Source organism: Microcaecilia unicolor, unplaced genomic scaffold (assembly GCF_901765095.1).
Source record: "Microcaecilia unicolor unplaced genomic scaffold, aMicUni1.1, whole genome shotgun sequence".
NCBI lineage: Eukaryota > Metazoa > Chordata > Amphibia > Gymnophiona > Siphonopidae > Microcaecilia > Microcaecilia unicolor.
The window spans coordinates 48,288-74,875 of NW_021963280.1; the positions used below are offsets into that span (position 1 = coordinate 48,288).

At 43.7% G+C, this 26,588-nt stretch overlaps 1 protein-coding gene across 1 annotated transcript in view; it reads left to right on the forward strand.

Annotated features, from left to right (window-relative positions):
• Positions 1-26,588, forward strand: part of LOC115459141 (anoctamin-10-like) — a gene marked incomplete at its 3' end in the record, with an annotated part of 115,383 nt that overhangs the window by 37,232 nt on the left and 51,563 nt on the right. The window contains exon 4 of the mRNA XM_030189015.1: positions 8,422-8,556. Coding sequence (XP_030044875.1) covers positions 8,422-8,556 — 135 coding nt within the window. The remainder of the gene's footprint in view (positions 1-8,421; positions 8,557-26,588) is intronic.

A 26,588-nucleotide genomic window follows, 5' to 3' on the forward strand; every position in this document is an offset into this window, starting at 1 on the left:
CCTAGCCTCCTTAGTCTTTCTTCATAAGGAAGTCGTCCCATCCCCGCTATCATTTTAGTCGCCCTTCGCTGCACCTTTTCCAATTCTGCTATATCTTTCTTGAGATGTGACGACCAGAATTGAACACAATACTCGTTGCGGTCGCACCATGGAACAATATAACGGCATTATAACATCCTCACACCTGTTTTCCATACCTTTCCTAATAATATCCAACATTCTATTTGCTTTCCTAGCCGCAGCAGCACACTGAGCAGAAGGTTTCAGTGTATTATCGACGACGACACCCAGATCCCTTTCTTGGTCCGTAACTCCTAACGTGGAACCTTGCATGACGTAGCTATAATTCGGGTTCTTTTTTCCCACATGCATCACCTTGCACTTGCTCACATTAAACGTCATCTGTCATTTAGCCTTCCAGTCTCGTAAGGTCCTTCTGTAATTTTTCACAATCTTGTCGCGAGTTAACGACTTTGAATAACTTTGTGTCATCAGCAAATTTAATTACCTCGCTAGTTACTCCCATCTCTAAATCATTTATAAATATATTAAAAAGCAGCGGTCCTAGCACAGACCCCTGAGGAACCCCACTAACTACCCTTCTCCATTGTGAATACTGCCCATTTAACCCCACTCTCTGTTTCCTGTCCTTCAACCAGTTTTTAATCCACAATAGGACATTTCCTCCTATTCTATGACTCTCCAATTTCCTCTGTAGCCTTTCATGACGTACCTTGTCAAACGCCTTTTGAAAATCCAGATACATAATATCAACCGGCTCCCCTTTGTCCACATGTTTGTTTACTCCTTCAAAGAATTGAAGTAAATTGGTCAGGCAAGATTTTCCCACACAAAAGCCGTGCTGACTTTAGTCTCAGTAATCCATGTCCTTGGATGTGCTCTGTAATTTTGTTTTTAATAATAGCCTCTACCATTTTCCCCGGCACAGACGTCAGACTCACCGGTCTATAATTTCCCTGCTCTCCCCTGGAACCTTTTTTAAAAATGGGCGTTACATTGGCCACACTCCAATCTTCCAGTACCACGCTCGATTTTAAGGATAAATTGCATATCACTAGCAGTAGCTCCGCAAGCTCATTTTTCAGTTCTATTAGTACTCTAGGATGAATACAATCCGGTCCAGGAGATTTGCTACTCTTCAGTTTGCTGAACTGCCCCATTACGTCCTCCAGGTTTACTGTGAAGTCAGTAAGTTTCTCCGACTCGTTCGCTTGAAATACCATTTCCGACACCGGTATCCCACCCAAATCTTCCTCAGTGAAGACCGAAGCAAAGAAATTCATTCAATCTCTCCGCTACGTCTTTATCTTCCTTGATCGCCCCTTTTACCCCTCAGTCATCCAGCTGCCCAACCGATTCTTTTGCCGGCTTCCTGCTTTTAATATATCGAAAACATTTTTTACTATGTTTTTTTTGCCTCTAATGCTATCTTTTTTTCGTAATCCCTCTTGGCCTTATTTATCTGCTCCTTGCATTTGCTTTGACACTCCTTATGCTGCTTCTTGTTATTTTCAGACGGTTCCTTCTTCCATTTTCTGAAGGCGTTTCTTTTAGCCCTAATAGCTTCCTTCACCTCACTTTTCAACCATGCCGGCTGTCTGTTGGACTTCCGTCTTTCTTTTCTAATTTGCGGAATATATTTGGCCTGGGCCTCCAGGATGGTATTTTTGAACAGCGTCCATGCCTGTTGTACAGTTTTTACCCTCTCCGTTGCCCCCCTAAGTTTCTTTTTTCACCGTTCTTTTCATTTTATCATATTCTCCTTTTTTAAAGTTAAACGCTAACGTATTTGACTTCCTATGTATAGTTACTTCAAGGTTGATATCAAAACTGATCAAATTATGATCACTGTTATCAAGCGGCCCCAGTACCATAACGTCCCTCACCTCAAACGTATCCTTTGACCAGTGTGATTATGGGCGATTAGACAGATTGAGTGTGCTAGCATTTTCCTTCCTTATCTTTCACTTAACTGATCTCTAAAGGGATTACCAAAAGGCAACTGTAAGATAGGGGGGAAAAAAGCACATAAGGAAAGAAATGTATTGCAAACTTCTTCTCTTAAAATGTGTTAGGAAATAAAGGTGGTTGAAAAGTTGGCAACTAAAAAATTGTTGAATAGAACGTGAGAAAAGTATTCCCAGCATGGTTCATGGAATTCTTTGTGTGTGTGTGTGTGTGTTTTATAATAGTTTCACGGGGTGGAAAGTTTCTCCGAGGACAAGCAGGACAGTGATTCTCACACATGGGTGACGTCAACTGACAGAGCCCTGACGCAGACACTGCCCACCATTCTACAACTTTAAGTAGCTTTTGGCAGCGTCCCACTGCCTATGCGCGAGTGCTTTGCTGCCCAGCATGATCGCATGGGTCCAGCAGTTGTCGTCTTTCCGCAGATCAGAGGGGTCACATTTCTTGAGCTCTCCTCAGCAGCTTTTTCTTTTTCTGAGTTCCTTCCTGCGAGTGGGTATATCCCCTTCTTTCATTATTCCCTTTTTTTTTCTCTTCCCCTGTCCGGTAGTGTCTCCTTAGGTTTTTTTGTGGCACTTTTAAGTTTCTTTTTTTTCAGCTCTGAGACCCGCTTACCCCTGAATATTGGCTTGGAGTTGTCTGTGAGGATTTTTGTTCCTTTCCTTATCATTGAGTCATTTGATTTCGCCTTGGTTACCTTTTCGATGTCCCAGAGAGTTCCCAGTGGTTTTAAGCATTGCACTCAACGTAATAGGGTCAAGGGAGTGCAGGAGTAGCTTAATGGTTAGTGCAGTGGGTTGAGAACCTGGGGAACTGAGTTTGAATCTCATTGCAGCCTAATTAGTGCAGTGGATTGAAATCCTGGGGAACTGTGTTTGATTCTCACTGCAGCTCCTTATGACTCTGGGCAATTCACTTAGGCCCTCATGATAAAAAGCGCTGCGCTGTTCCAAACAGCGCCCTAAAAATAGCGCCAGGACAGCGCAGGGCTTTTCTGCATCGATGATCAAAGATAATGCATGCAAATCTAAGCAGCGCTATTATCTTTGATTATCATGTTGAAGTGCGGGAAAATTGCGCCTGAGCATGCGCTCAGCACAATCCTCCCGCACTTGTTTGACAGGTCTGAGCTGTCAAAAGCCCAAACCTGTCAAACAGCCTGCCCGGAGGCCCGAACAACGAGGCCCCCCCCAAACCCCCAGAAAACGCCGTGGCCGCCGCCGGCCAAACCCTCTCCCACCCTCCCACCCAGCTACGGGGGGGGGGGGCTAGAGGTCCGGTGGGTCTCCAGCCCCTGAAACCCCCAGAAATCGTTGCTCCATCGATGGGAGGGGGGGGACTGGAGGTCCGGTGGATCTCCAGCCCACCCCAAATCCTCCCCCCAGCGTTCTCCTTAAATTCCCTGGTGGTCCGTGGTGTCGCGACACCCCCCTGGCCCCATCCCAGCCCCCTCCCGGCCCCCCTACCTTGTGTTGGAGGAGGGACGCAGCCTGCCTGCCTCCCTCCTCTTCCTGTCAGTTGAAGCCCAAAATGGCGGCGCCCAGCACCGCCCACTGCATGTAAGGTAGCTCCGAGCTGGCGTTAGATTTTGCGGATCATTGGGGAGGAATGGTGAGCCCTGTCCAGCATGCAGTTGCATGCTGGCAGGGCCCCCTTCCCCCCCAAGGCAAACGCGAACGGGGGCTGGAGGTCCGGTGGGTCTCCAGCCCCTGAAACCCCCAGAAATCGTCGATCCATCAACGGGGGGGGGGGGGGGGCTGGAGGTCCGGTGAGTCTCCAGCCCCCGAAACCACCAGAAATCGTTGCTCCATCGACGGGGGGGGGGGGGGGGGGGGCTGGAGGTCTGGTGGGTCTCCAGCCCCCGAAACCACCAGAAATCCAGCCCACTCCAAATCCTCCCCCCAGCGTTCTCCTTAAATTCCCTGGTGGTCCGTGGTGTCGTCACACCCCCCTGGCCCCGTCCCGGCCCCCTCCCGGCCCCCCTACCTTGTGTTGGAGGAGGGACGCAGCCTGCCTGCCTCCCTCCTCTTCCTGTCAGTCGAAGCCCAAAATGGCGGCGCCCAGCACCGCCCACTGCATCCTGGGATGCACTGGGCGGGGCTACAGACCATGTAAGGGAATCGCATGCTGGACAGGGCTCACCATTCCTCCCCAATGATCCGCAAAATCTAACGCCAGCTCGGAGCTGGCGTTGATTTTGCTGCGGCCAGCGACCCAATCTTTGGCGCGCTGGTCGCTGATCATTGGGGATAAATGCTTTAAGCGCCAATTAGCATGCATTTGCAAGCTAATTGCGCTAGAAGCCCTGTTTAGCATGCATTTGCATGCTACTTGCGCTGAGAGCCCTCGAGTGCGCTGTTTCAGGCGCTCGAGGGCTCTGATCATGGGTCGGCTGCAAACTCTGGCGCTAGTATGGCGTTAACAGCCTCTAGCGCCAGAGTTTGCTTTTGATCATGAGGGCCTTAGCCCTCCATTGCCCCAGGTACAAATAACGTTAGATTATGAACCCATTAGGAACAGAAAAGTACCTGCAAAAATAGTATACAGTGGGGGAAATAAGTATTTGATCCCTTGCTGATTTTGTAAGTTTGCCCACTGACAAAGACATGAGCAGCCCATAATTGAAGGGTAGGTTATTGGTAACAGTGAGAGATAGCACATCACAAATTAAATCCGTAAAATCACATTGTGGAAAGTATATGAATTTATTTGCATTCTGCAGAGGGAAATAAGTATTTGATCCCTCTGGCAAACAAGACCTAATACTTGGTGGCAAAACCCTTGTTGGCAAGCACAGCGGTCAGACGTCTTCTGTAGTTGATGATGAGGTTTGCACACATGTCAGGAGGAATTTTGGTCCACTCCTCTTTGCAGATCATCTCTAAATCATTAAGAGTTCTGGGCTGTCGCTTGGCAACTCGCAGCTTCAGCTCCCTCCATAAGTTTTCAATGGGATTAAGGTCTGGTGACTGGCTAGGCCACTCCATGACCCTAATGTGCTTCTTCCTGAGCCACTCCTTTGTTGCCTTGGCTGTATGTTTTGGGTCATTGTCGTGCTGGAAGACCCAGCCACGACCCATTTTTAAGGCCCTGGCGGAGGGAAGGAGGTTGTCACTCAGAATTGTACGGTACATGGCCCCATCCATTCTCCCATTGATGCGGTGAAGTAGTCCTGTGCCCTTAGCAGAGAAACACCCCCAAAACATAACATTTCCACCTCCATGCTTGACAGTGGGGACGGTGTTCTTTGGGTCATAGGCAGCATTTCTCTTCCTCCAAACACGGCGAGTTGAGTTCATGCCAAAGAGCTCAATTTTTGTCTCATCTGACCACAGCACCTTCTCCCAATCACTCTCGGCATCATCCAGGTGTTCACTGGCAAACTTCAGACGGGCCGTCACATGTGCCTTCCGGAGCAGGGGGACCTTGCGGGCACTGCAGGATTGCAATCCGTTATGTCGTAATGTGTTACCAATGGTTTTCGTGGTGACAGTGGTCCCAGCTGCCTTGAGATTATTGACAAGTTCTCCCCTTGTAGTTGTAGGCTGATTTCTAACCTTCCTCATGATCAAGGATACCCCACGAGGTGAGATTTTGCGTGGAGCCCCAGATCTTTGTCGATTGACAGTCATTTTGTACTTCTTCCATTTTCTTACTATGGCACCAACAGTTGTCTCCTTCTCGCCCAGCGTCTTACTGATGGTTTTGTAGCCCATTCCAGCCTTGTGCAGGTGTATGATCTTGTCCCTGACATCCTTAGACAGCTCCTTGCTCTTGGCCATTTTGTAGAGGTTAGAGTCTGACTGATTCACTGAGTCTGTGGACAGGTGTCTTTCATACAGGTGACCATTGCCGACAGCTGTCTGTCATGCAGGTAACGAGTTGATTTGGAGCATCTACCTGGTCTGTAGGGGCCAGATCTCTTACTGGTTGGTGGGGGATCAAATACTTATTTCCCTCTGCAGAATGCAAATAAATTCATATACTTTCCACAATGTGATTTTCCGGATTTAATTTGTGATGTGCTATCTCTCACTGTTACCAATAACCTACCCTTCAATTATGGGCTGCTCATGTCTTTGTCAGTGGGCAAACTTACAAAATCAGCAAGGGATCAAATACTTATTTCCCCCACTGTATGTAAACCGCTTTGATTGAATCTACAGAAAGGTGGAATATCAAGTGTGGAATAAACATAACCATAAGTCCCGCACAGCTGTCCACAATTGGTGTTTGGGGTTTTTGGGCCCTGATCATGACACTTCTGTCTGTTCTCTCTGTCTAATAATGCAAAAAACTCAGAAGTCGAGACAAGCCCAACTGGAGAAACTTTCCACCGGCATTGGAAGCATTGGTTCCTAAGACCGCCAGAGTGCATCAGACATTAGGAGCACACTGGCATCAAGGAGGTCTCTGCCTGCCATGACATTGTGCGCTGGTCGCAAGCCCCCAGGACTGGTCTGCATCGGATCTGACTCCAAGGAAGACTCTTGATTCGACGACGTCCTCTTCAGCACCGAAGAACAGTGATGCCGTGCATCGCCAACACCTAAGAAATGTCGGTGCCAGGAGGATCACTCCCCCTCTGTAATTGCAGGGCTGCTGCACCGGTCTCCATGTAGCCAGCACTGACAAGAGTCCCCGACTGCCTGTATACTGGCACTGACCCAGCCTTTTCCAATGTATGTTCTCGAGAAGCGGATGTGAATCATGCTCCAGGAGGATCTGGGGTGCCTTCTTGCAGGGCGCAGTACCAAGACTCCTAGACAGTCCACCCAGCTTTTTGTTTCTTTTGATCCAAACAGGATGGGGACAGCTTTCGTAAAATGCAAAATTTCTAATTGGCTAGCAGACTGCATCTCCTTTGCTTACACCCAGGCTGGGCTGACTTTGGAAGGTCATGTCACAGCTCACAATGTTAGAGCCATGACTGTGTTGGTAGTCCACTTGAGATCAGCTTCCATTAAGGAGATTTGCAGAGCTGCAATGTGGTCTTCAGTCCATGCATTCACATCTCATTACTGCCTTAAGCAGCTGGTTTGGTCATGCGGTCCTGCAGATTTTGTTTGGTGTCTAGAATCCAACTCTACCCTCCTAGGTCCATTTTTCTGCTGCACCCTCACAACAGGACTGTATATACTGTAGTTTCAAGTTAATTGGTTCTTGTTGGCCTTCCCTTTGCAAACCCCTATTGTCCTTGAGTTGCTTTTGGTGAACTTGATAGCTAAGGATTCCCATGAGTGAGAATCATTGTCCTGCTTATCCTTGGAGAAAACAAAGCTACTCATATTTAGCAGGTGTACTCTGAGGACAGCAGGACATGAATTCTCCCATCCCCTCCTGCCTCCACTAGGAGTTGTATTCTTTTGCTTTGATATTATACTGCTGGTCTCATGCGAACACACTGGGTGGGAAGGCACTCGTGCATATGCGGTGGGATGCTGCCAAAAGCTTCTTAAAGCTGTAGAATGTTGGGTAGCATCCGTATTGGGGCTTCGTCAGATGATGTCGCCCATGTGTGAGAATTCATGTCCTGCTGTCCTCTGAGAACACCTGCTACAGGTAAGTAACCACTTTTTGTGGGTGGGCATAGTTTGCGAAGCAGTGGGGCAGTTGCTGGTGGGGGTATTTTATTGAGTGGGGTAACTTGCTGAGTGGTTGGGTAATTCCTGGGGCTACTTTTGGGGGCAGGGCAAAAATTCACTAAACTATTTTTGTTCAGTATCCCAGTGCAGACTAGTTTTTAAGTTTTGGGGCAGTTTGGGGTTAGTGGCCCAGTTAAAAGGTGGGGGGGGGGGGGGGGGGTAGTTTGAGGCAGTTTTGTGGGGATGGTGTTGGAAGGTGGGGACAGCTTCGGGGCTGGGAGAATAGAGAACAAGGAGAAGCATTTTGAAAGGAGGAATGCCCAAACTGCTATCTTTCACTGTATTTAAAGTTTCTATGCTGCAGAAGCTGAAACTGCTTCTCTCTGAGAAATGCATTAAGCCACTTTTGGGGGAGGGGTTTATTTATCCAGCCCCCCCCTTCCCATTCTGATTAGACCCATTTTCAAACTCTTGTTTTTTACTGTTTTTTTTTTTCCACTTACCTAGCTTTATCCCATTTATTTTTGGAGAGTTATTTCATCCCCAGACAGACGGAGAAACAAGTGAATGGTCAGATATTTCTTCGCCCTTTTTATATAATTCTTTCCAGCTTCCATTGGGTTGGAGGGAATAAAAATACTGTGATCAGGTATCAAAGACATTGGCTCCTAGCACAATGAGTAGCAGTGGTATTCTCTTTTCTGTTGTTGTTTTTGCAGAATGGTCCAAAACTGCACTCTGTGGTTTTTGACGTTTTTAGTAGCTACATATGTGCATTGGTAATTTCGTTTTATTGTTCCTGTCCAGAAAGATCAAGCTCACTAACACCCTTTTTCTTTCACAGATGACCATGCTAACTTCCTTACAATGGCGGAGTGCCAATACATCATCAAACATGAGCTGGAAAATCTTCGAGCAAAAGATGAAAAATTCATTCCTGGTTCTCAACAGTCCAGGTTGTATCCAGGGAAATCAATTTGTAAGTATACCTCCTGCTTACTGCTGATAATTCACAGTAATATGGTGTTTTTGCACATAAGCTTGAACTGTGACTTACAGAAGTTCTCATATCGCCAGACCAGGGTGGGGTGGGTGAAATTCTAGTGGAAGCATCAGGGTGGTTATGGATTGCTTTGCAGCTAATAATGGTGTTGCAAGTGTCTCCTAAAATGCCAGATTTGTTGTTCATTAATAAGATGGGGATATGCATCATCTCTTTTATCAGAAAAATGATGAGAAGATAGGAATATATAATGTTTCTGTACAGGACAGACGAGAGAGAGCGTGGCACTATATCTGCACACTTGTGTTTAACAGTTGGCAAATAAAGCTTTGATATTTCTGGTCACTTACTGAAGGCATTGGAAGGGTTTTGAATAAAGATTCTTGAGAAATGTTTGTCTATTTATTTCCCTCATGCAGTCCAAGCTGATGCAGAGTAAGACCTGTGACTAACCTTAGGCGTTAGAGCTTTATGATCGAGTCTAATATATATCCTTCAACAGCAAGCATTTATCAGTTTACAAAGGAGACAAAGTTTAATTTGTCAGAGCTGTTAACATTGGGCTTAGTTCTCCCAGTTTGAGAACTGATAGGAGGCCATTGTGATTTCCAGTTCAGGGAGGATGTTAAATGAAACAGATGGGGAAATCATGCAAAGCATGGCTCTTGATATTCTTTCTAAACCATCTGCATGTGTCTCTGTGTGCACTGTATGGGGGGAGGGGGCAGCTGGGGGTGGTGGTGCAGTTTGCAGAGGGTATGTTTTTGGGGTCTGCTCAGATTGTGGGGTACTGGAGCAATTAAAGAGGCTAGTTTTGAGGTGAGAGACAGTTTTCAGAATACTGTGACATTTGCAGAGTAGGTTTTGAGACAGTTGCAGGGCATATACATAAGAACATAAGAGTAGCCATACTGGGTCAGACCTGTGGTTCATCTATCCCAGTATCCCATTTCCAAACAGTGGCTAAGCCAGGTCACAAGTAGCTGACAGAAACCCAATTATTAGCAACATTCCATGCTACCAATCCAGGAGCAAGCACCTGCCTCCCCATATCTGTTTCAATAGCAAACGGTGGACTTTTCCTCCAGTAACTTGTCCAGCGCAGTTGTGTAGGGCATTTTATTTTGGGGGTGGGGCAGTTAGCAGGGGAATATTTTTTAGATGTGGGGCAGTTGGTTGGGGGTGGTTTATAGGTCTGGACCAGTTTGCATGTTGGTAGTTAATTGGGGTCCACAATAGCTATACTTTCTCCACACCCTTATTCAACAGGCAAATATTAATAAGGATAAATATTGTTGGATCCTTCAGAATAGTAATGCTCAGCCCATTAACTGCTTAAAACAACTGGGCGAACTCGGCATCTTCATTGATACATTTAAACAACTTAGGATTATAGTACAAAACAGTACTTATCTTTATTTTCTTATATTTTCATTATATAAATACAATATTATTCCTTATTCATGTTTGCCTGTTGAATTAGGGTGTGGAGAAAGTATAGCTATTGTGGATACTGATTGACTTTCTCTAATTTAAATTTTTTGGTGCAATTGTGTAGGTGGCTATTAGGGTGGCAGAGATCAACAAGAAGTGTAGCCAGTCACAGGTAGCAGTAAAGAAGAACTATTTATTGAAGGATCCAACATGACCTGTGTTTCATCAAGGCTAATTAATCGTGATTAATAATCAACCGCCTTCTCCCCCCCACACACAGACTATTGACAGCTCTCCCCTCTCTTCCCAGACCACCAGCGGCTCTCCCTTCCCCTCCTGATTTACCTTTTTATTTGCACTAAGTCTTTGCCCTGCAGCGGCAGCATATTGAAATGCTGCCTCGGCCTGCACTGGGCCTTTCCTTCTGACTTGACCCATCCCTCCCCCTTCTGTTCTCACCAGAAACAGCTGAAATGCCACACATGCACAGTCCCATAAAATCTTGGTTAAAGATACATAATTGAGCTGATTGCAATAGTTATAACTGCACACATCTCGCATTGTGCAAAAGTCACTTTTGTAGGGGTGGTGTGGCAGCTTCGTGGATAATTTTTGGCGGTGGTGGTTAGTAGGTTGTTGGGACAATTGCATGGGAGCATTCTTTAGGTGTAGGGCAGTTAACGGGAACAGTTGCAGGGGCTAATTTTTGGGAATGAGGCAGTTGTGGCCAGGAAGTTTGCTGTATAGTAGATTGGGAGTAATTATTTGGGTGGTGAGAGCAGTTTCTGAAATCGTGAAGCAGTTGTGGAAGGGTAATTTTTCTGTGTGGTGCAGTTTGTGGGGTGGTAGGGCAGTTATAGGTATTTTATTGGGCATGAGGAAGTTTGTGGATTGGTGGGACAATTTTTTTGATGTATGGCCATCTGTGGGATGCTGGGTCAGTAACAGATGGTAGTTTTGGGGGTGATGTGGCATTAGTGAGGGTAGTTATGGCAGGATTACGGTGAATTTGCAGGATCATTTTGTGGAGTTTTGGTCAAGTTTTGGAGTAGGTTTTTGGGGGTGGAGCAGTTTTGAGGGATGAGGCAGTTGCAGAGGGGTATTTTAGGGAGTGAAAAAGTTTTCAGGTGAGGGCAGTATGCAAGGGGTTGGGGAAGTTGTGGGAGAGTAATTTAGGGGGATGGGGCAGTTGCAGTGGTACGTTTTGGAGGTGGCATCAGTTTGTGAGTTAGTGGTACAGTTTGGGGGTAATTTTGGGGGATGGGGAAGTTTGTGCTTTGTGGCAATTGTGAGGGTCAGATTTTGGGATGGGACAGTTGGTGGGGTGGTGGATCAGTTGGTGGGGTGAAGGTTTTAGGGATGGGGCAGTTTGCAAGGAGATGTGGCAGTTGTATTAGATATAATTTTTGGGCTGTGAGGCCAGTTTGGGGAGGTTGAGTAGTTGTGAGGGGGGATAGTTTTGAGGGAGAATTTCAAGTCAGTTTGTGGCTTTTGAAGAATAGGGAATTTCACCTTTTAGATTGCCTTGCCAAGTTGTCTAATTGCTATATTTGTTTTTATGCTACAGAAGCTAGAACATCTTTTCCCATAGAAATGCATTAGGCCATATTTTGGGAAGTTCATTTCTCTGGAACCCCACCTCAGTCTGATTTGGCCCATTTTTGAATTATCAGCTTTCCCACATGCCAAGTTTCATCTCAGTTTGTTAATTTTCTTTGCTACTGAAGTTGGAACTCTTTCCATAGAAATGCATTGGGCCATTTTTTGAGGAGGCTTATTTCTCTGGAATCCCAAATCTGATTTGGCCACTAAAGGTAACAGACTTTTTAGTAAAATATAATTTCAATATTGCATTTTTCTCAATTTCAGAATAAAATATTACCAATAATGTAGCTCATTTAGAAATTATGTCCTGGAATGACTGTAGAAACTGAGAGTCGTCCATGGTATCTACTGAAACTATATGATCCATTTCTTCTTCGTCTCTAATCTGCTTAGAGCGTCTTAGAACATAAAATATATTTTCTACTGTCAAAGAGTCAGCCTGAGGATATTGTAATATATTCTTAAGATACATTTTGTAAAGCTCCAAAGGAGATAGATGAGTTACAGGAAAATTGAGTATTCTAAGATTTTTAATCCAGTGTCGATTTATCATCACTTCCAATTGAGAATGTAAAAAAGTGCTATCTTTTACTGTAGAAACTGCAGAGGATTGCAAAGTAGCCAATGAGGTGTCAATTTTCTGCAAGCATGAGTCTACTTCTGATAATCTCTCGCCTTGTTCTTGAATATTTTTGACCCATCTTGTGAAAATTTACAAAGTAAAGGAATAGTTCCTTGAAGTGAATGTTTAATCCTCGTGACTACTTGCCAAATATCCTGTAAAGAGACAGTTCTGTCTTGATCAAATGTCCCTCTTTTTGCCAAAATTAGAAGGAACTTGAGCAGCTGCAGGAATTGGGGCTCTATCAAGATTCCGCCTAATCCCTGCAGATCCAGACATTTCTCTCAAGGAAAATGAACCAGCATCAGCTAGTACAGGCGTGCTAGTTCGTAACAGTGAATTAAGAACAGGTTGAGGAGGTGACATACGCCTCGGAGGGGAGAGAGAAACTGTAGTTGGCCAGAGGGTGCTCACTGTGTCTGCTGACCCTGGTGCACCAATCGGTCTTAAATGCTGGCCCATAGGACCACGTACTGATGGTAATGTCGCTGCAGTAGCACTCATAGTTTGCCCTTTCCTCCTCTTCCTCATATTACAGAAGATGTTATGTCCCTACTCCGGGCTCAGAAGGGGCTCGAAAGAGGCGTGGCCTGCCCCTTTGGGCACACGTGTACTGTGGTAGGGCCCAGCTCTTTTCGGGCTTCAAGCCCTGGATGAAGGCATCAGCAGGGGGGGTCCGCTGCAGTGCCTGCCCGATCAGCAGAAGGTAGCATTCAGTCCCGGTCAGATGTCAGCTTTGAAGACTGTCCGGTAGGGCCACCCTCTTATTGGGCTTCAAGCCCCAGATGATGGCACCACCAGCAGGGGATCCAATGCAGTGCCTGCCTGAATGGCAGAAGGTAAGATTCAATCCCGGTCAGGTGTCAGCTCCCCACCCTTGGGTTTCCCTATGCTTCATTTCATATTCTGCCTAAAACACTTTTTGACTCTGGCTTCATAGAATTTAGTGGGTGAAACATCAGCAACAGAAGGCCAATAAATTACAGCAGTACTAATGTCTTACACCACATTTGTTACCTTAGTTTTAGGAGCAGAAATGTTGGCTGAATTAAGAAAAGTTAAAGGATTTACTATGTACAGTTCTCAACCACAAACTAAATACTTTTTAAAAAGAGAGCAATAAGGGTTCCTAGAGATTCAGGAAAACTAATTCTGTAGTTGTTGAGGTTGGCATTGCATTTCACGAGAAAAATAAAGCCAAAAATACCTGCAAACTGACTGTATGTAAGAGGGAACCTGCGCATACCCCAGTTGTTTTCTCATATGATATCTATGGAAAGGACAAAGGACTACTGTGCAAACCAAGACCCCACTTCTAGAGAGACTGAGCAAACGTTGTCCCCTCAAGAGTGGTCTGTTACATTGAAACTCTTGAGCTGCAAGATGGAAGTGAATCCAGTGATGTAGATGGCACCCTAGAGAGATTCTCGTGATGCTGTGGACTCTATAGCAACAGTTTGCTCTAGAAAGAAAGCAGGAGTATCTACAACAGCAACAATACCAACAACCTCCAGAGTGGCATCCCCAGAAATCCTCACAGTTCCACATGTAGGACTTCAGAAGTAGGCTGAGCTCCAGAGTCCATGCATGGATGAGACAATGGTATATGAAGGAAGGCTTTAGATTCATTAAGAACTGAGGAATGAGCCCATTCTGATGGAATGGGCTCCATCTTAACAAAATCAAATCTAGTTGCTGTGCTAACAAAATTGGAGACAGATCAGCTTTTAACTTAAGGGAAAGCTGACAGTTGCTTGGTAGTGCGTGGTTAGAGCAGGGTTTTTTTTTTTTTACAAAGAATATCATCAAGCAAGGGAAAGTAAAGTGAGGATATAGAAGAAGTTAATTCAAAATTATCTGATTCAATTGCTAGTAAGCCAGTTATGAAAAAGATTACAGAGTGTAGGTAGTAGATGTTTTTATGCAAATATACAAAGTGGAAACAATTAGATGGTAGAGTTAGGATGTATGATATTAAATGAAGATATTGGCCTAATATGCATCGTGCATGATAAAAGAAGAATATAGCAGTAAGGGTTTACTATCTATCCAATCAGGATGGTAGAACAGATTATGACAAACTAATGGAGTTTAGACAAGCTACTAAACATGGAAGCACAATAAAGGGAGATTTTAATTACCCCACAATGAATTGGCAAATGTCTCATTTTATTTGCAAAGACTTGAAATACTGCCAGTTGCACTCAGGAATGCAGCAAGGCAGTTTGCAATACAAACAAGTAATGCTCAGTAAGCCTTTCTGGTGGGGAGGAGAAGAGGATTAGAGAGGTCAATGCTGTCAAGTCTGGTGGAAAAGCCAGCTTTAAATGTTTTAAATGATTAGTAGGGGGGTTCCATAGTGTGGGACCAGCATAATTGGAGGCTTTCTCACGTGTGATATTTAATCATAAGGTAGAGGAAGGTGTGGAAGAGTGATTTGTGATGAACAATAGGGTTCATGATGGGGTGTATGGGACCAGTAAGTTTGCAGTGTAATTGGGAGCTGAAGGAGATATCCTTTGTGAACAAAGGTAAGAGGTTTGAAGTGAATGCATGCAGAGATTGGGAGCCAATGTTCAGAGATTAGCAGAGGAGAAACGTGGTCGAAGTGATGAGCATTGTGTTTAACTGCAGTTGACTGTACTAGCTGCAGGCACTTGAGAAAAGACAATGGTAATCCTGAGTATAGTGCATTGCAATATAACTAACTACAGTAGATAACAAAGCAGAGAATTAGCATTCAGACTCAGGACAGTGGTAAGGTTAAGTTTTCTAGATGCTAGAAATGATTGCTTCATGGAGCAACTGGTCCTAAAAGCAATGAATGGGAAGGCTACTTTAGAACTAGATCTCACTGGAATGTAGGATCTACTGCAGGAGGTAACTATATGGTAGAAGTAGTGGTCATAATGCAATCTCATTTGAGATCATCACTGGAGGGACAATAATAAAATTAGTACAGTAACACAGAACTATAAAATGGGAGACTATGAAAAAGAAGAAGCCAGTTACAAGGAGAAAAATAAGCAGTTATAAAGATTAAAAGTCTGCATGAGGCATAGACAAAGAAAAAAAAAGGAGAAGAAAAACAAACTAAAACAAAAACATCTTGGAAGCCCAGATAAAATGTATTTCATAGGAAGAGAGACCATCTACCAGCATAGCTAAACAGTACTGTGGAAGAGGCTATTATAGCCAAAAAAAATACATTCTTCAAAAATGGTAATACAGACCAAATTGAGTGCAAATGAAGAAAATAGGAAGGCACATAAACATTGGCAAATTAATAAAGCAGGTGAAGAGAAATTTGAGGAGAGATTAGCCAAAATGGCAAAAGTAAAAACTTTTCAAGTACATTAAGAACAAGAAACTTGAGAGGCAGTCAGTGGATCCATTAGATAACTAGGGAGTAAAAAAACAAATGCTTGACTTTGGCTCCAGCATGGGTATCTCATCAACATCCGCCACATTAAAGACCAATCTTTTAAAGAGATGATTCAGAGGAAGTGAAACATATATTGTGAATCTGAAAGAGGTACTACAACAAATATGACAAACTAAATAGCAGCAAATTATTTGGATCTCACTGCATTTACCTGAGTTCCTAAGGAGTTGAAATACAAAAAATTGTGGACCTGCTTACTGGCAACTTGAAGATTATCGCTTCAAGCTGCGTGCAGTGGTGATCTTCTATAAGAGCACAAGGGGTGAACCAAGTGACTACAAACCAGTGATCATTGTCAGGTAAAATGGAGCTATTGGTTAGAACAAAAATAGTGGTCATATGGAAGATAATTTTCTAAGCCGTTTTCACATGTAAAATGCAATTTTATGTGCATAAATGGGATCTTGTAAAATTAGGTCATGCCTGGAAGTACACACAGTACAAGCCGTACTTTAAGTAGACATGCTTAGGGGGAGAGTTTGGGCAAAGCATAAGCAGATTCACAATATATGCATGTAAATGACTTGCTAACATTTACACCTGCTCTCAAGGAAGCATAGTCTCTGCATCTTCAGTCTAGGCATGCCTGCAGAACTTATGCTAATATTTTTATAAAGACAGGCATACGTGTCTTTATAAAATTTTCTTAAAATAGGCACCTTTTTGCCCACTTAACCTAGGCACCCTGCTATGAAAAACCTTCATGGATAACATGTCTAAATGGGTTAGAGCCAACATGGATTTAGCAAAGGGAAGATGTGCCTTAATAATCTATTAGAATTCTTTGAAGGTGTGAAGAAGCATGTAGATAAAGGTAAACAGGTCAATGTAGTCTGTTTGGATTTTCAGAAGATACTTGATATAAATCACTTCATTAGAAACTCCTTAGGAAGTTAAAAAGTCATGGTCTAAAAGAAACAGATGTCTTACTGTGGATTATCAACTAGCTATAAGATAGAAAGCAAAGATTAGTAGTGCCCGATAATCAAAAGCATTTATCTGGATAGTATATAAGTACATAAGCATTGTCATACTGGGACAGATTGAAGGTCCATCATGCCCAGTATCATATTTCCAATAGTGGCAATCCAGGTCACAAGTACCTGGCAGGATCCCAAAAGAGTAAAATAGATTTCATGCTGCTTCTCCCAGGAATAACCAGTTGATTTTCCCTTAATAATGGCGTATGAACTTTTCCGGGAATGAGTCCAAACCTTTTTTTAAACCTTTCTATGCTAACTGCTTTTCCACAGTCTTTTGCAATGAATTCCACCCAATTATGTATTGAGTGAAAAAATATTTTCTCAGATTTGTTCTAAATGTACTACTTAGTCCTTGTTCTTTTGAAAGAGTATACTTCACTTGCCAACAAATTAGTAGCCAATGCAACTCAAAGAGCAATGGTGTTACATGATCAAATCAAGATAAATCCACAAGCAGTGAAGGTGCTGAATTCTGAACAGACTGAAGAGCCCTAAGAGTAGACAAAGGCAAAACAAGCAGCAAAGAATTACAATTATCAAGGTGCACAAGAATCAAAGTTCGAAGAACAAACCAAAAATCAAATTGACAGATAATAAACTTTACAATCGTTGGCACATCCATAACCGAAAATAAGAACTCAAAATCAAACTCATTGTAAGAGTAGAATCAAGGATCACACCCAAATTCTTAATCTGGGTACAACGAGGTATCTAAGCTTGATCTATGCTTGGTATCATAGGAACATCCATCAAAGGAACCCTAGAGCACAGCAGTACTTCAGTGATTAGATGTTATCCAGTCATTAATGCATAACAAATAAGTTCTAGTTCTAAACATTTTCCGCCTTGGGCTTTTAAGGGGGGGAAGTGGGGAACAAGAATTATGCTTAATGTTAACTCTCTACAGTCTTCTGAGACTTCCCTGAGTCTAAAAACTAGAACACTTCCCCTTCCTCCTTTGAAAAAAGTGGGGTTCTCTGATGTGGATGATTGTATCATCCGAGAGAGTAGATCTCACTACTACTGCTAGTACTACTACCAATCATTTCTATAGTGCTACTAGACGTACGCTTCATTGTACACATTATGTTCAGGTACTTTCTCTGTCTCTAGAGGGCTCATAATCTAATTTTTTTGGTACCTGGGGCAGTGGAGGGTTAAGTGACTTGCCCAACGTCACACGGAGCTACAGCAGGAATCGAACCCAAGTTGCCAGGATTGAAGTCTGCTGCTGATCCCACCTAAAAGTTTTTGAACTCTTATCATGCGAGCATCTATATCTAAGCCAATTTTATTTTCCTCTGGAACTTGGAGAGATACTATGAGGACTGCTATTAACATAGAGAGTGTTTCTTTGATGGATAGTTAGAAGACAGCATCATGTACTGAGTGGTTTTTTTTTACAGCGTTTTGGTTTGTAGATGGCTCCATTTTCTAAGTGGCTAGAATTGAAAAACATGATCAGAGATTAGCTAAGATGGAAGACCGTGCTAGTAAAATTTGAGTCTCAGTTGGCTTTTCTGTGTGCGTCACCTTGTAGCCAATATAAAAGACTGTCTGTACAACATCAATCGGAGGCTGCTATGGATACAGCCAGATCAAGAAATATTATGATTTCTATTCTAAAATTAGACTTCTTCTTTAGAAACTATTTAAAGAAATATTTGAAGGAAGTTCTAAAAATACTTTTATCAGACTGCATTGTTGTTTATATTATGTACCTAATACTAGTTTGTAGGGGGATCAGGAGGAAGGTGGCTTTTGGAACTCTAAATATTCATGATTTGTTTTTCTTGAGACTATGTCAGTTCCTTGTCCCGATTGGACAAGGGTAAGATTCTGAAAGCCTTTTTATTCTTTCTAATCCAAGGGAAGTTGGAAAGAATAATACAAAAGTGGTTGAGAATGTCTTTCCACCTGTCTGGGGGCAAAATAACTCTCCAAAAATTTAGCAGAATGGGATAAAACTTGGCATGAGAGAAAAATGGTAAAAAGACTCAACTTGTACAAAATCAAACTTGGGATTCAGAATAATAAACCCTTCCAAAAGGATGCCTAGTTCATTTCTCTTGGAAAAAGCAGCCCGAGAGCTTGTCTCGAAGGGCCCCCCCTTAAACGAGGGTCGGGCCCGTTCAAGAAGGCTCGAGAAGAGAAATTGGGCAGGGGGAGGTACGACCTCGAGTGCCCTGGTAATGCAACGGAGCTGCCCATTGGAGGAAAGGTGGCTTGGGGGCGGGGCTAAAGAAGAAAATTAAACTCGGGGCTCCTCCGAGGCTCAGGGCGTTTCCTGACCCGCGGAGGAGGTTTCCCCACCCTCTCACCCTGATAGCGGGCGTGGGAGGCGGGGTGGGAGTTTGCAGTGAAGTCTTGTCCTTGTGTCTTTCAGATGGAGGACAGCGGAGTTGTCGCAGCGGCAAAAAGAACAAACCCCGAGCTACAGAGAGTGGGCTCAGGGGGTCTGAGCCAGGGCTTGAAAGGCGGGTCGGGTGACCCGGAAATTGTGTGGAGGTCCACATGGTATCTGGGCTCTTGCTGGGAAGGCGGAGCCCGAAGGATGGCGGCCAGAGGCGGAAGTGCCGCTTTGCTAACAGGGCAAGCGGCGGGGGGGTCGACTGCTGATGTTATGCACGGACACTTGTAGCTCGGGTTGGGGGTGGGGGGGCTATTCTGTTATAATGTTAAAGTTGAACTGTTAATAATAAATCAAGCTGCGGCCTAGGTTATCCCACCTCAGCAGTCCTTCTTTGTTAGATTGTACAGCGCTGCGTAACCCTTGCAGCGCTTTAGAAATGTTAAATAGTAGTAGTAATAGTAATAGGTGTGAAGTGAGTTATTGGTGATGGGAAAGGTGATGGGGAAGAAGGGGGGTGGGGGGGTGGAGGGGTATGCTGGGTCGAACGGGTCCCGGCTCCAAGGTTTAAAGGAATTCCATCTTCTGTAGCATGGAAACTTAGATGGAGTGAAATATAATAGGTGGAGAACAGGGTAAAGTAGTTAAAAGGTGGAATTCCCTGTTTTTCCAAATCCCCTAATTGTCAGAGAGAGAGAGAGGGAGACACACACACACACACAAACAGAATGCTGGATTGGGGGGGGGGGGTGAAAAAGAGGGAGAGAGATGCGCACACACATAATGCTGGATGGGGGGATGGAGAGAGAGATACAGGGACAATGTTGCATGCTAGGGAGATAAAGAGACAGATAAAGAAAAAGAAGCTAGGCATTCCTAGGAAGATACATTATCAAGAGAAAAATTACCTCTAATGGCCTTTTATAATTATTCAAAAGAAGTTCTCACCTTTTAACAAAGATTAACAAATTTACTAAAAAGATAAGTTTTTATCAGTTTTCTAAAACAGTAATAATTCTGTTCAGATCTCAGTCATTGGCAATGAATTCCACCAAAGGATAGCTTGATATGAGAGACGTGCTACAAATACTCTTAACCTTCTTAAAATGGAGATAATGTAGCATCATATAAGATCTTGCCAAGGCCCAACAGTTTCTAGTGGGCAGATCTTTTGAAGAAGGTGGATTGTGCACCACTTTGCTAACAAATAGTGCTTGTACTTAAGTGCTGCTGGCTGCATCTGCTTTGAGACTGGTAGCAGTAATGCAGTTTGTAATTTTTGGCTCATTCATCCTTTCCCCTTTCATCCAGCCTATCATAAGGGGGCCATTTTTTGTAGCCAACCAACACATTCTTTCATGTGGAACAAAGATTTTTTTGTGGCTAATACATTGGATGAACTCATGGGTTTGCAACAGGAACACTCTGCTGTTTCTCACACTTAAGATTTATGACTTGGGCTGTTAGTTCCCATCAGCTTGGTGTTCCTGAGGAAGCCAGCAGATGAAACATGGTCCACGTTGGAGGAAAAGAGGGTAGAGGGCAAGAAATTAATTACATTCTGCATGTTCAAATTTTTTTATTAGACGTTTTTAAGCTACAACATTGGAATCTGTACAGTGAAAGAAATAACTTCATACAAACAAAAAAATAACTAAAAATTACTCCTTTAAATTCAGACAGAAAAGAACTCATATAGAAAGCCCTATCAGACCACAATATGGAGAGAAGCAAGAGTTAAGGAAATTTGAAAGAAGTCAAAAAAACAAAAAAATATGTATCAAGTTGCAGTAAAAGGGGCCCTTTGGTGATGTTGGCACAAGGATTTGCTGTGCGCCAAGGCCCCATTTTACCGCAGCGGGTAAAAGACTTTAAAAAAAAATGGAAATGGCTATGCGGTAAGTTGCTGGGCTGCCATTCCCTGGGGGAGCCCTTACTGCCACCTCCTTAGGAGGCGGTAAGGGATCCTGTACTAACCGGGCAATAACCCACACTGCCTGATTACCGCCGGGTAAGCCCCTGGCACTAAAAATAGAAAAATATTTTTTAAGTGCTAGAAATGGTGCACGGAGGGGGCAGGAACTACCACTGGGCTCCTGTGGTAGCTTGGCGTTACTGACAAATTGGTTTGTGGCAAGCCTGCGATAGGCTTGCCGTGCCTCTGTAAAAAGGCCCCTAACAGAGGATTCACATACTATCCAGTGCAGCAAATACAGATAAATAAGATGAAGATATAATATCAGAATTCATTGTCTTTTGAACAAGAAATTTTTTCAAGTGGTCTGACACCCACAAAATATATCTATTTCCCTAAATATTTATAAGACATTTACAAGGAAACTTAAGAAAAACTTCAATGTGGCACTCAATTTTTTCTTAAGTTTCCTTGTAAATGCTTATTTTGGGTAAACCTTTTAAACATCAGGAAAAAGAAATGAAACGTCTAAGTCCTAAAGAAGAAATATCCTGTTTACAAAAATAAGTTTTCAATACCTCATCATGATTTTAGCCTAAGCAAAGACCATAGCTAATACAGATATACAATTTCTGTCTCCATAGAAGTTTGCAGAATGTGGGAAACATTCAAAATTCTGGCTGAGTCTTGAGAGACATTTTGTAGAAACTCCACCGAAAAAGAAGGTTTTTAAAAAATTGAAATATATTTTTTCAGTTGGCGATAGCTTAGTCAGGGAAAAATTCAAACCCAAGCAAATACCGTATTTTTCGGACTATAAGACGCACCGGACCATAAGACGCACCTAGGTTTTAGAGGAGGGAAATAGGAAAAAAATTTTTTCCTTTTTCCCTCCTCTAAAACCTAGGTGCTCCGGTGCGTCTTGTCCGAATCCCTCCCTCCGAGTTCGGGATCGCCCTCCCCCCGGCCCTGCCACCACTTCTCCCTACTCACGTCACGCGATCTTCCCTGGTGGTCTAGTGACGTCGGGGCAGGAAAGAGCCCCCTCTTTCCTGCCCAGCACGCTGCTCTCCATCCTCCTGTATGCAGCCTGACGGTCTCGGCGAGATTCAAAATGGCCGCCGAGAATTGAAGGCTCGGCGGCCATTTTGAATCTCGCCGAGACCGTCAGGCTGCATACAGGAGGATGGAGAGCAGCGCGCTGGGCAGGAAAGAGGGGGCTCTTTCCTGCCCCGACGTCACTAGACCACCAGGGAAGATCGCGTGACGTGAGTAGGGAGAAGTGGTGGCAGGACCGGGGGGAGGGCGGCCCCGAACTCGGAGGGTGGGCGGGCGGCCAGCAGGCCAGCCAGCCAAATCTACCTTCGGACTATCAGACGCACCCCCCATTTTCCTCCCAAATTTTGGGGGAAAAAAGTGCGTCTTATAGTCCGAAAAATACGGTACTTTTTAAACATCTCTCTACCTGAAATCATAGGTCTGTGTGGAAAATTCAAAATCATGAAATTAAATTTTCTTTGATAATTAGTATTCTTCAATTTAGGTGCTAATCTGATATTATCCTTAACTAAAGTCTGAGAAAGTGAAGTATAATCTAAAAGCTCTTTCTGAGTCTTTGGAGACTGTTCCACTAATGTGCTATCATAAGCAGTACATTTCCCCTGAAACTCCTTTGTTAATAGGGTAAGGTCTATTCTGCCGAGCTTCAGTAGCTCCCCAGATGGAATCTAAAGTGACCACCAGCAGTTTGCTCACCCCAAGCTGATTTGTGTTATTCAGAGGCCCTCCAGTGACTTCAGGGCATCCTGCAGCATTTCCAAGCACTTTCATAGTAACATAGTAAGTGACGGCAGATAAAGACCAGTCTGCCCAACAGTCACATTCATTATCAATTGAAGATTTAAATCAACAATGAACGTGATATTATATAGTTGATCATGGTCTTTCTTTGTTGTTTCTGGAATATAGACCATAGAAGTCTGCCTGTCTCTGTCCTTGTGTTCCAACTACTGGATTTGCCATCAAAGCCCACTCCAGCCAATCTGAATCCATCTTGTCTTTTGCGGGACAAAGAATGTAAAAGTGTGCCCTGTACTGACCTCATGTTCCAAATTGCTGGAATTTCCGTCGAAGCTCTCTCCAGCCCATCCTGAACCGGATTGCTATATGTGGGTCACCTGTATAAACCAGCCTAGCACAGGCCTTAATTGATGCAGCCAGAGTCATCATCTAAGCAGCATTTGACATGCAAACATATATGCAACCCTTTAAGTTTTGTTTTTTATATTATTCATTTTCTAATTAGAGATCCTGTTTGTTCATCTTCCACGCCTTTTTAAATTCTGCCACAGTTTTTTTTTCCCACCACCCCCCTTGACAGGGCATTCCAGGCATCAGCCACCCTCTCTGTGAAAAATAATTTTCTGACATTACTTCTAAATCTACCACCCCACAACCTCAATTCATATCCTCTAGTTTTACCACTTTCCCTTCTCTGGAAAATATTTGTTTCTATATTAAATGGTAGAGGCTATTTATCAAGAATAAAATTACAGAACACATACAAAAACATGGGCTGATGAGACAAAGCACAGATTTAGTGAAGGGAAGTCTTGCCTCACCAATCTACTGCATTTTTTTGAGGGGGTGAACAAACGTGGGCAATGGGGAGCCGGTGGATATTGTGTATCTGGATTTTCAAAAGGCGTTTGACAAAATGCCTCATGAAAGACTCCTGAGGAAACTGGAGAGTCATGGGATCGGAGGTAGGGTATTACTATGGATTAAGAGCTGGTTGAAAGATAGGAAGCAAAGAGTAGGGTTGAATGGTCAGTATTCTCAGTGGAGAAGGGTAGTTAGTGGGGTCCTGCAGGGGTCTGTGTTGGGACCGCTGCTTTTTAATATATTTATAAATGACCTAGAGATGGGAGTAACTAGTGAGGTAATTAAGTTCGCAGATGACACAAAATTATTCAGGGTCGTCAAGTCGCAGGAGGAGTGTGAAAGATTACAGAAGGATTGGGCATACAAGTGGCAGATGAAGTTTAATGTTGACAAGTGCAAAGTGATGCATGTGGGTAAGAGGAACCCAAATTACAGCTATGTCATGCAAGGTTCCGCGTTAGGAGTTACAGACCTAGAAAGGGATCTGGGAGTCATCATGGATAAGACATTAAAAACTTCTGCTCAGTGTGCTGCGGCGGCTAAGAAAGCTCACAGAATGTTGAGTATTATTAGGAAAGGGATGGAAAACAAACACGAGGATGCTATAATGCCGTTGTATCGCTCCATGGTGCGACCGCCCTCGAGTATTGTGTCCATTTCTGGTCGCCGCATCTCAAAAAAGATATAAAGGAATTAGAAAAGGTGCCAAGAAGGGCGATGAAAATGATAAAGGGAATGGAATGACTTCCCTATGAGGAAAGGCTGAGAAGGTTAGGGCTCTTCAGCTTGGAGCAAAGGCGGCTGAGGGGTGATATGATAGAAGTCTACAAGATAATGAGCGGAGTAGAGCGGACAGATGTGAAGCGTTTGCTTACACTTTCAAACAACAACAAAACCAGGGGACACAAGATGAAGCTAGAATATGGTAGATTTAAAACAAATAGGAGAAAGTTTTTCTTTACTCAGCGTGTAGTTACTCTGGAACTTGTTGCCGGGTTCTTGAAGCCTGGATTGGCCGCTGTTGGAGACAGGATGCTGGGCTTGATGGACCCTTGGTCTTTTCCCAGTATGGCGGTGCTTATGTACTTATGTACTTAAGTATTTAAACGTCTGTATCATATCTCCCCTGTCCTCTAAGGTATACATATTCAGGTCTTCCAGTCTGTTTTCATATGGCCTTTGGCATAAGCCCCATATCACTCTTGTCACCTTCCTCTGGACCACTTCGTCTTCTTACATCTTTAGCAAGATACGGCCTCCAAAATTAAACACAGTACTCTAGGTGGGGCCTCACCAATGACTTGAACAGGGGCATCAACACCTCCTTTCTTCTGCTGGTTACACCTCTTTCTATACAGCCTAGCACCCTTCTGGCTATGACCATTGCCTTGTCACACTGTTTCATCGCCTTCAAATCCTCAGATACTATCACCCCAAAATTCTTCTCCCTGTCTGTGCATAGCAGAAAAAACTTATTATCACCCCTCCTTACATTTCTAGCCATTTTTCCATTTGCACTTTTGCCAGTTGTATCTCTCTTGGCTTCTTTCAGTTTCTTCTGATATTTCTCTCTGTGTGCCTCTTCTTTTCTATATCTCATGAACGCTAACTCTTTAGCCTTTATTTTCTTAGCCACTTGCTTGGTTTCCTTTTTCTCTTGCTTTTATTTACTCTCTTTACATAAAGGTTAGTAGCCATATTTATAGCTTCTTTCAGCCTGGACCACTGTCCTTCCACTTCTCGTTCGTCCTCCCAGCCCCATCAGCTCCTTCCTCAGGTATTCCCCCATTTGACTAAAGTCAGCATGCTTGAAATCCAGGACTTTGAGTTTTGAGTGGCCGCCCTCCATTTCAGCTGTCATATCAAACCAAACTGTTTGATGGTCACTGCTGCCCAGGTGGCCACCCACTCGGACATTTGACACACTATCCCCATTTGTGAGCACCAGATCCAGTGTCGCTCCCTCCCTCGTGGGTTCCGTCACCATTTGTCTGAGCAGAGCACTTTGAAAAGCATGCACGATCTCTCTACTTTTTTCCGATTCCGCAGATGGAACCTTCCAATCTACATCTGGCAGATTGAAATCTCCCAGCAACAGCACTTCTCTCTTCTTTCCCAACATTTGAATATCTGCGATCAGATCTTTATCTAGTTCCTCTAATTGTGTCGGAGGTCTGTAGACAACACCCACGTGGACAGAGGTTCTATCATCTCTTTTTAAGGTGATCCATATCACTTCTTCCTTTGTCTGTATCATATCTCCCTATCCTTCTTCTCCTCCAGGGTATACATATTCAGATATTTAAGACTGTTCTCATACATTTTCCAGTCGGACCCCATACCATTTTGGTCACTTTCCTCTGAATTGCTTTAAGTTTTCTTACATCCTTGACAAGATGCAGCTTCCAAAACTGATCACAGTACTTCAAATGCGGTTTCACCAATGACTTTTACGGGGCATTATACCTTCTGCCTGCTGGTTATGCCTCTCTCTATGCAGCTGAGTATCCTTCTGGTTTTGGCCTCCAACTTATCACATTGTTTCGCCACCTTGAGACCCCCAGACACTATCAACTCCAGGTCTCTTGGTCTCTGCACATCAGCCTCTCACCTCCTATCGCTCCTTTGTATTTCTGCACCTCAGTAAATAAGTTTTTCCACCTGGAACATTTTCTTTTTTACCATTGCCATCAGCAGTTACAAACTGGTTGTCTGTAATTCGTATAATGGGTTTTTAGCAGAGATGTCTATTTTTTCTCAGACGAAATATGTAATATTTTATGGGTTATATACTTAAATCACAGTCCTCTTGGGTGTATGCTCTGAGATCAGGTATCTGCTTACAGATCCTAGCTCGTGTGCAAAATCAAAGCAGGGCAGGGGCAGTCATCAACTAGAAGATGGAAAGAAAAGATAAAAATGTTTGAGTAATAATTCACAGCATGGTATATATATGCATACATGTGCACGACAAAAGGGTACACAACCCA